The following is a 10,066-nucleotide window of genomic DNA, read 5'->3' as shown; positions in this document are numbered from 1 at the left end:
TGAAAGAAACTTAGAAAAGGTAAGCACTGACCCTGTCTGAATATGACCTGCGAGTCCACAGTTAATGACAGAAAGGCCTGAGCTGGGTCCTGGCAGCTGACGCTCCCTAAAATAAGGATGGACGTGATGAGGGGGATGGTGGAAAACCTGGGATCCCCGCTGCGCACGCGCGCTTTGATCTTCCAACGGCGCAAACCCCACTAGGTCGGACACCTTACGTTAAAGTCTACGTAGAAAGACGTAGGGAAGGCGGCGAGGAAAAACGCAGGCTCCCGGGTCACGTGATGCGGCGGGAGCGTCCTTGGCTCCTCCCCCGCAAGATGGCGTCTTTGCTGCAGTCGGAGCGGGTTCTCTATCTAGTCCAGGGCGAAAAGAAGGTTCGGGCCCCGCTGTCGCAGCTCTACTTCTGCCGCTATTGTAGCGAGTTGCGGTCGCTGGAATGTGTGTCTCACGAGGTAAGGGCGATGTCCCATAGAGAGTGTGTGTTGGGACGGGGGTGGGGGGGTGGGGGATGTTCATCCTAGTCACCGTGACCGGCGGGGAAGTTCCGCCCGTTGGAGGCGGGTAGTCATTTTTTTCTAGCTTGCTGATTGGCCCTGCCTTTCGTCACTCAGCTTTTCCTGCGATTTAATTTGCTTCTAATCTGTCACTTTGAAAGGAGGGATGGCTTCGGGTGGGGCCGAGCGGATCTTCTGGTTCTAGAGCGGTCCCTGATTGGACGAAAATTGACTTAGGGGACCCTAGCTGTCTTCTGTAGGGCTTGGTAATTGGGTGGGATGGGGAGAAAGGTCCGGGGGTCTTAGTTCAGGCCCCTTGAGGGGTGAGATAACTGTTAAAATGATTGATTATGGGGTGGGGGCGGGGGACGGTGCTTGCCGCCTTATTCATGGCCCTCCCGTCCTGGAAGTTCTACCCCTACTTTGGCCAGAAACTGGGCCCTCATCAGACTTCCTTGTCTTTTTTCCTGGCTCAGGCCAAGACCTGCCGAAGGGAAGAGATTGGGGCGGGGTGAGTTGAGTAAAAAGAGCTTAGATAGTCTGTCAGGTACGAAGCCCAAATTGTTGTATTCATGGCGCTTCTCCTGGGGGTACGGTGCTGTTGTATTCATGGCGCTTCTCCTGGGGGTACGGTGCTGTCCTTCACAGGCACAAGTGGGTGTTGAAGTCGCATTGCTCAGAATGTAGAAGACCCCGACCAGTAAAAAAAATAAAAAAATAATAAAAATAATTACAAGTGGGTGTTGAAGTCGCATTGCTCAGAATGTAGAAGACCCCGACCAGTAAAAAAAATAATAATAATAAAAATAATTGAATAACAAAATCTCAAAACTTATGTAGCACTTGGTATATCTTCTTTATTCAGTCAGCTCTGGGGATTAAAAAACGAGTAAGACATAAACCCTGCTGCTGAGTAATTCACAGTCTAGAGAAGAAAAAGCTGGTAGTAATAATAGTTACCATTTGTTCAGTACTTGCTGTGTGTCGTGTGCTTTACATAATCTTCTCTCTAAACCAATGAAGTAGATACGTTTAAAAAAAATTTTTTTTTCGGGTAAAGAAACACATAGAAGTTTGCCGTAGGTCACACAGCCAGTAATTTGGGGGTGAGAGGGAGGACCAGGATTTGAACCTACACAACCTGACTCAGAATTTTATTGAAGATCCCTGGACTGTTAAAATGCATATGAAAACACATCCTGTACTATAAGCCATTTTACACATTATTAGTAATAATTATTTTATTGGAGATACTTTCCATAATAAGAGTAGTAAAGGAAAGCAATTAAGCAATACCAGAAAAATCATATATGAGGGTACCTCAAAAAGTTCGTGGAAGAATAGAATTAAAAGATAATGTAATCTTTCCGTTAACTTTTTGAAGTACCCTCATTTATGTTAAATATGGCACTGATTTTTCTTGTATCCTCCATCAGCCCTTTCATTGTGTATATCTCCTTGGTAGGTCCTTTCTCTTTTAGATGCTTCCCTGTTGCAGTTCCACCCACAGAACTTATTGGATCAGATTCTCCTGTAGTGGGCATAGGGAGCTCAGTCTCCCTGATCTCTAAGGGTCTCTTCAACTAGGACATTCAGTCTGTGACAGCATCTTTTACAGCCTGATGTGTACATATGAGGTGGAGGCCATTAGAGTTTGGGGAAAATGAAGCTAATGAGGGCTGGGGCAGGCCAGAAAGTTCTAATGCAGAACCTGGGTTTGGAGCTGCACATGAAGGGACAAGCAGAATATAGAAAGGAATGAATTGTATTTTGCCTTTTATGATGACTCAGTGTGAATATTAGTTAGCGTACTGTATCTTATGTTCCTGAAGATTATTTGAGCAACAACTTTATTCACCTTTTCAAATTGATCTTGTTTATAGTGAATGATGAAAAGAGAAGCCAGTTTCTATCATATATTTATGTTGAAGTGAATGTGTTTCCATCTGTGGGTGAATGGAGTTCTATGATTATCAGATAGAACCTACTTACGTTAAAGAAAATAATTATTCAGACCTCAAAAAAATATAATGAATTTGATCTTTAGACTGTGTTTTTGGGTTAAATACAATAAGACTATACTGTTAGTTTAAATTGTCGTTTAAAAGTCTAATTGGTTAGTTATACCTGACTATGTGAATATTAATCTATGCATTTTTTCAGTTAATATGTATTACTTCAGTAATAAGAAAACTCTTTTAGGCTCCCTTAATTAAAGTATGGTCAAGTAGTTACAGTAAAATAAATTAAACTAGATAGGATAAGGGATCATATTTTTAAGAATTGGATTATTTTATTAATCTATTCATTAGATTATCATAGAGTTCTTCAACCATAAACTTTAAATTATTACATAGACAACATTTAACACATCTAATACATAAAACCCTGAACAAATGGAGAACTAGATAGGATAAGGGATCATATTTTTAAGAATTGGATTATTTTATTAATCTATTCATTAGGTTATCATAGAGTTCTTCAACCATAAACTTTAAATTATTACATAGACAACATTTAACACATCTAATACATAAAACCCTGAACAAATGGAGGAAAGATCAGAAAGGAAAAATAGAAGGGTTTTAGAAGATCCAGAGGGTAAAAAAAAAAAAGAAAGAAAGAAAAACAGGTGACTGAAGAGTAAATTGTAAGCTGAAAACAATCCAGGTTCTTCGCCAGATAAGTGGTTTCTTACATTCTATTGCAGTATAACATATTTTTTAATTTACTATTTGACTTAGACACAAGCTAAACTGAGTTTCTCTTCTTCTAATTTTTTGATTTCTTGTTTTCTCCTAGGTGGACTCCCATTATTGTCCCAGTTGCTTAGAAAATATGCCATCGGCTGAAGCCAAACTGAAAAAGAATAGGTGAGACTGTGATTGACATTTTGTTTTTCTCGACTATTTTTTTCATAGCTTATAAGAAAACACGTAGAATTGACTCTCTTTGTTAACTGGCAATTTTTTTTATTTTTTAGCATCACCACTACCAAAGAAGAAATGCCCTTTGATTTTTTAAAATAAATTTTCTGTTTAGAACAGTTTTAGACAAAAATTATCATGTAGATAGTGCAGAGAATTCTCATTTACCTCACATCCAGTCTCCCCATTGGTAACATTTGACATTAGTATGGTGTATTTATTGCAATTAATGAGCCAATATTGATACATTATTATTAAATAAACTATGTTTTATTCAGATTTCCCCAATTTTTCTCTAATCTCCTTTTTCTGTTCCAGGATCCTATTCAGGATACCACATTTTATTTGGTAGTCATGTCTTCTTAGGTTCTCTTGGCTGTGACAGTTTCTTAACCTTTCCTTGGTTTTGATGACCTTGAAAGTTTTGAGGAATACTATTGAGGTATTTTATAGAATGTCCCCCAATTGGGATTTGTGTGACGTTTTTCTCATTAGATAAGGGGAAAGTGATTTGGGGAGGAGGACCACAGGGGTAAAATGCCATCTTTCATCACACTGTGTCAAGGGTAATTACTATGAATATAACTTATCACTGTTCATGTTAACCTTGATGACCTGGCTACACCTAGTGTTTGCCGGATTTCTCCAGTGTAAAATCACTCTTTTTTTTTTTTTTTCTTCTTTTCTCTACTATACTCTTTAGAAGGAAAAATCACTATCATAGTCACACTTAAAGAGTGGGGAGTTATGCTTCCCCCTCCTAGAAAGCTACCTACATAAATTATTTGCAGTTCTTTTGTGTGGAAGATCTCTCTCTTCTTCCCCATTTATTTATTTATTTATTTATTTATTTATTTATTTATAGGATTGTGGGCTAATGAATATTTATTTTATAGTTTGGGTTATAATCCAAGACTACTTTATAATTTATTTATTTATTTAGCTCAAATTGTTTCTGCTTTGGCCACTGAGAGCTCTTGCAGTTGACTCCTATATCCCTTTTTTTTAAAGATGACCGGTAAGGGAATCTTAACCCTTGACTTGGTGTTGTCAGCACCGTGCTCAGCCAGTGAGCCAACCAGCCATCCCTATATGGGATTCGAACCCATGGCCTTGGTGTTATCAGCACCACACTCTCCCGAGTGAGCCACGGGCCGGCCCCGACTCTTATATCCCTTTGACATACCCCCATCATTAGGGAAAGGGAGGTTCTGTTCGTTAGTTTGAGTACTTTCTTAATGGATTGGTACTACAAGATACTCCAGGCTCATCTTGTATATTTTCTGACTCAGTCTTAGAATCAGCCAATTCTCTGGGGAGCCTTGGTTCCTTTTATTGGAGAGTGGAATTAGTAACCAAGTTCTGGCTGCTAGGTGTGCTCATTGCTACTGGATGCTATTTAGTTTTTAACCTGGTGTGTAAGTCCTTTTGCTACCAGTCACACCCCTACACCTTGGTGGATGTGAACCACTATTTGTCTTTCCTGTCCTGAGAAATAACTCCTGATAACCAGACACTGTTTTATATGCATTGCACTCATTGATTTTTAATCATTTAATCCCTAAAAGTATCCCTGTGAGGTGGGTACTATTATTATCTTCATTTGAGGATAATACCCAGATGGTAAAGTATTACAGACAATGGAAGTTATGGAACAAAACTTCAAAGCATAACAGGATCGGAGGTGAAATCTTGATAATCCCAGATGTGGGGGAGTTAAAAACAAAGAGTAAAGGGACCCCTAAAGGGGCAGTGTTGGCTGAGCACTAGGAAGAATAGCATCTAAGAAGAGAACAGAAAGCCCTGAAAATATACTGCTTCTGAACTATTCCATTTTGATGGCATTGTTTGGCATCTGTTTCAGCTGTCTGGCGCATCATTGAAGTGATTATTTTCCAAATCCAATTTCACAGCTTCTTTTGTTGTTGACTCTCAGTTTTCTGTGTATGGTTGGTCTGTCCTCTCTGAAGTCATAAGTTGTGACATTTCTGTTTTCCTCAGAAATCTGTGATCTGTATAAGCATAAAAAGAGTCTAGAATAGTAACCTTCTGTTAACAGTGATTCCCTCTGTGGAGTAGGATTGGGTTGGGCTCTAATTCTTCATGAGCTTTGGTGATAATTGCATATTTCTAAAAAAATAATGAATGTGATACTTTCGAAAATGTAAAAACAAAGTTGATAGGGGTCTCCCAGGAATATTTTTTATTTCTTTTTCCTTGAGAGACACTCCTTATATTTGTTCTTTCTTGAATTTCTAACACCTAGAAAAATGTCTGGCATATAGTAGATGCCCAATAAATATTTGTTGAGTGAACGAATGGTTGTGTTTGTCACGTCTAGATGTGCCAACTGCTTTGACTGTCCTGGCTGCATGCACACACTCTCCACCCGGGCAACAAGCATCTCCACACAGCTTCCAGATGACCCAGCTAAGACCACTTTGAAGAAAGCCTATTACCTGGCCTGTGGATTTTGTCGCTGGACATCTAGAGATGTGGGCATGGCAGACAAATCTGTAGGTGAGTGAGATGGACTTCAACATGAGATTTTTGTGCACTTGGCAGTACTGTAATTCCTTACAGATTATTATTTCTGTAACCTGTTGTGGGGCAGCGAGTTAGCTCAGTGGTTAGAGTGTGGTGCTTATAACACCAGGGTAGAGGATTTAATCCCTGTACTGGCCAGCCACCAAAAAAAAAAAAAAAACAGAACTCATCTGTAACCTTTTGGGGCAGTAGGAGCTAAATTCAGATGTTTTATCATTACTACTAAACCTTCTGTGTTCCCTTATTCTCACATTTATGGGTGATGATGTTTCATCTGGGTGATATTATTTACTTAGAGTTGGTAAAATAGCTTTTATAAATCTAATACTTTCTTAGAATCAAAATTTTATTTATTTATTTATTTTTATTTATTTATTTTTTTTAAGATGACCAGTAAGGGGATCTTAACCCTTGGCTTGGTGTTGTCAGCACCACGCTCAGCCAGTGAGTGAACCGGCATCCCTATATGGGATCTGAACCCATGGCCTTGGTGTTATCAGCACCGCACTCTCCCGAGTGAGCCACGGGCTGGCCCAGAATCAAAATTTTAATGCTCTGATAAAAAACAAACATTCCTGATGTTGAAACACACTACGGACAAAATTAAAGATAAAAGTGACAAACTAAGAAAAATAGTTGGATCATATGTAACAGACTAAAGATAGATAATCAAAAATGAGGAGCTCTTATAAATCAATAAGAAGACGCAGTAGAAAAACAGGCTAAGGATATGAATAGCAGCTCTAAGTGGAAATAAAAATGGCCAATAAATATGCAAAAAGATATGTTCAACTTCACTAAGTAATCATCGAAATACAAATTAAAACTTCATCAGTTTGGCAACATTTTTAAATTTGGTTGTATCAACTGTTGTCTAAAACACAGGACAATATTCTCTTCTATGCACTACCATCTTGGAGAGCAATTTGACACCTATTAAAATTTGAAATTTCTTTTATGCCCAGCAATTTCATGTCAAAGTATCTATGAACATTCAAACATGTGCTCAAAGACACATGCACATACACACACATGCATGCACACAATGTTGATTGGCAAAACAGAAAATTGTGTGTGTTTAGATTTTAAAACCACCTAAGGCATTTATATCTCCATCATTTGAGTATTTCAGAACAGAGATTGCACTTACCTTTATCAGGAGACTTCTTTTATTTTTACATTTCCTACACTCCATGGTTAACATCAGAGAGTGGAAATACAGTCAGTTCAGAATCTTTTTTTTTTTTTTTTGTCAGTTCAGAATCTTGAGTTGCTATTTATGCTTTATATAAATAGTAATATCACTATCTCTCTATGTCTTTTTTCTTTCTGAAATTTCATTGTTTAATTTTCTGAAAACTTTTTAGACTTGTAAAAATTGTCATTTTTGGATTTTCATAATAAATGGAGAGCCCTTAAACTCACTGTATGTCATTTAACATAATTAAAATGAAGATGGACTTTAGCTAAAAACCTTTCTGTAGATTCTTACACAATTTGGAAGTAAATATAGGTGAAGTTTCTTTAGGTTCAACTCTGTTCTTAAAAATTGAATCCTTGGGGGCCGGCCCGTGGCTCACTCGGGAGAGTGTGGTGCTGATAACACCAAGGCCCAAGTTCAGATCCCATATAGGGATGGCTGGTTAGCTCAGTGAGTGATCATGGTGCTGACAACACCAAGTCAAGGGTTAAGATCCCCTTACTGGTCATCTTTTAAGAAATAAAAAAAAAAAATTGAATCCTTGGGAAATCCCCTGGGCTCCTGGTGGGGGCAGTGTGAAGGCCTCAGCCACAGCCCCCGCCACATCTGAATCCAGCCCAGCTACCACTGAGCTGCCACCAGAAGCCCCCTGGCTCCTAAGCTTTAGGCCCTCCCCACCTCCCCGCAGGCCTCAGCCACACCTTCCTGCCCTCTTCAACCAGCCCAACAATCCTTCCCCTCCACCCCCACCCCTCGCTCTGCAGCAACATCTTATAATGTAAAGAATAATAAGAATAAATAAATTTAATTCTTGATTGTGTTGAGTTTACCCTTTGATTTAGAATGCTTGAGCCCTTAATTGTTTTTCTGACTTTGTGCATTATGTCAATAAAATATATACTCTTCAATAACAAAAAGTTAAATCTTAGTTCCTTAAAAATTCTCCTTGGTGGATATTTACCTGAAATGTGATTTATATTAAAAAGATTCTATAGCATCTTTTTAGATTGCTACTAAAGATCTCTGTATGTATGCTTTAATGTCAATTAGCAGGTAAGTTGTTAGCATTTATCAAAGAATTTAAGATAAATGTTAAAAACAGCCTCAAAGTGGCATAGTATATCCCTCAGTGAGTCAACTATATTTTTCTATGTTTGTATTTTGTCCCTTTTTATCAAGTAAAACAAAGCCCAGAAATCCAAATTTTTGTTTGTTATTCTGTAAGTAAATGTTTTATGCTTTTTGGATTATGAGCCATTAACATTGGAAAATTTATATTTTAGAACTTAAAAACCTGGGCTACCTTCTAGAAAGCTATCTCCTCTAGGGTGTCTTGACAGTGAAAATTGATAGCAGGACCTCTTAAAGATACAGATAATTTCATTTCCATCATGATGTCATTAGTGTCTGAGAAGCCCTGAAACCACTTTAGTTAGAACTGTTTATTTCTAAGTACTTGTTCATAATGTACAGAGGAAAACTTATGAGATCATTATGTCTCCCAAATTGCTATTTAGAATAAATTACCAGTTCTGAAGAAGCAATTAGATAAAACGTTCAGACTTTTACACATATTCCAACTGAAACATTTCTTTCACATAATTCTTCATTTCTCATGATTGCCTTAATTAAGTATAGCAACCTTTAAAATATGAATGTTATACTAAAGGATGTGATTTCAGTCATTTCTAGCAAGAGGATACATTGTCACCTTCAGCAAGGTCATTAAGAGTCCTTTTTGTTTTGAAAAAGGAATTATTTTAAAGTATATAAATAATATATATTCATGTACTTATCACCCAGCTTAAGAAACAAAACATAACCAAAACAGTTTGAGCTCCTGCATTTCTTCTCCTCTGTGCCTCTAGAAGGTAATAATCACAATCCTGAATTCAGTGATTATTAGTGACCATTCATGTCTTTATACTTCTCCACAAATGTATATAGCCACTAACAAATAGTATTTTTCGGTTTTAAGCAAATGGAAACATCCTGTATATATATCCTGCTACAACTTTTGTCTGTCAGCATTGTTTCTTTTTTTTTTTGTCTGTTTTTGTGACTGGTAAGGGGATTGCAACCCTTGGCTTGGTGTCGTTCACACCGCGCTCAGCCAGTGAGTGCACCAAACATCCTGTATATATATCCTGCTACAACTTTTGTCTGTCAGCATTGTTTCTTTTTTTTTTTTGTCTGTTTTTGTGACCGGTAAGGGGATTGCAACCCTTGGCTTGGTGTCGTTCACACCGCGCTCAGCCAGTGAGTGCACCGGCCATCCCTATATAGGATCCGAACCCGTGGCGGGAGCGCCACTGCGCTCCCAGCGCCGCACTCTCCCGAGCGCGCCACAGGGTCGGCCCTGTCAGCGTTGTTTCTGATACATAGTTGATTCATGCATGACTTAACCACAGATTACTTGTTCAGTCCCCTCTTGATGGACATTTAGGTTGTTTTCAGTTTTTTGCTTTTGAAAACAATGTTGCCAGAAACATTCTTGTATGTGTTTCCTAAGTCATAAAGGTAAGGGTTTCTCTGCATAACTAGAAGCAAAGTTGCTGGTCATAAGATGTATACATCCTTAGCCCTCCAAAATGGTTTACCAATTTTTTTTGTATGTGTATATTCAATTATTGCAACACCATTCATTGAAAGTATTCACTGTGGTTTTACTTTTAGCTTTCTTGAATAATCTTTTCCTTTATAATTTGTTTTGTGTTTCTTACGTAAGAATTTCTTCTCTGAACCAAGGTCATAGAACGTAGAAATTGCAGCAGTGCTGTGGATAAGAGTGGGGTCTCTGGAGACTGACAGACTGCTTGCCTGAGTTTGAATCCTGGCTCTACCACTTGTATCTATGTGACTTTGGGCAAATTATTTAATGTCTCTGGGCCTCA

At 38.3% G+C, this 10,066-nt stretch overlaps 1 protein-coding gene across 3 annotated transcripts in view; it reads left to right on the top strand.

Moving 5' to 3' along the window:
- The first annotated feature begins 268 nt into the window (after positions 1-268).
- Positions 269-10,066, top strand: part of DCTN4 (dynactin 4 (p62)) — a 30,839-nt gene continuing 21,041 nt past the window's right edge. For 2 of the 3 annotated variants that reach the window (XM_008587214.1, XM_008587215.1), the window contains exons 1-3: positions 269-455; positions 3,300-3,370; positions 5,766-5,944. In XM_008587214.1, coding sequence (XP_008585436.1) covers positions 285-455; positions 3,300-3,370; positions 5,766-5,944 — 421 coding nt within the window. In that variant the 5' untranslated portion in view covers positions 269-284. Of the gene's footprint in view, positions 456-925; positions 1,009-3,299; positions 3,371-5,765; positions 5,945-10,066 lie in introns of those variants that run through there. The other variant, XM_008587216.1, reaches the window with a different exon arrangement.

The sequence above is a fragment of the Galeopterus variegatus genome, unplaced genomic scaffold (assembly GCF_000696425.1).
Source record: "Galeopterus variegatus unplaced genomic scaffold, G_variegatus-3.0.2 Scaffold4289, whole genome shotgun sequence".
Taxonomy (NCBI): Eukaryota; Metazoa; Chordata; class Mammalia; order Dermoptera; family Cynocephalidae; genus Galeopterus; species Galeopterus variegatus.
Note: the sequence above shows the minus strand (reverse complement) of the source record. Positions and strands in the feature narration are given on the sequence as shown.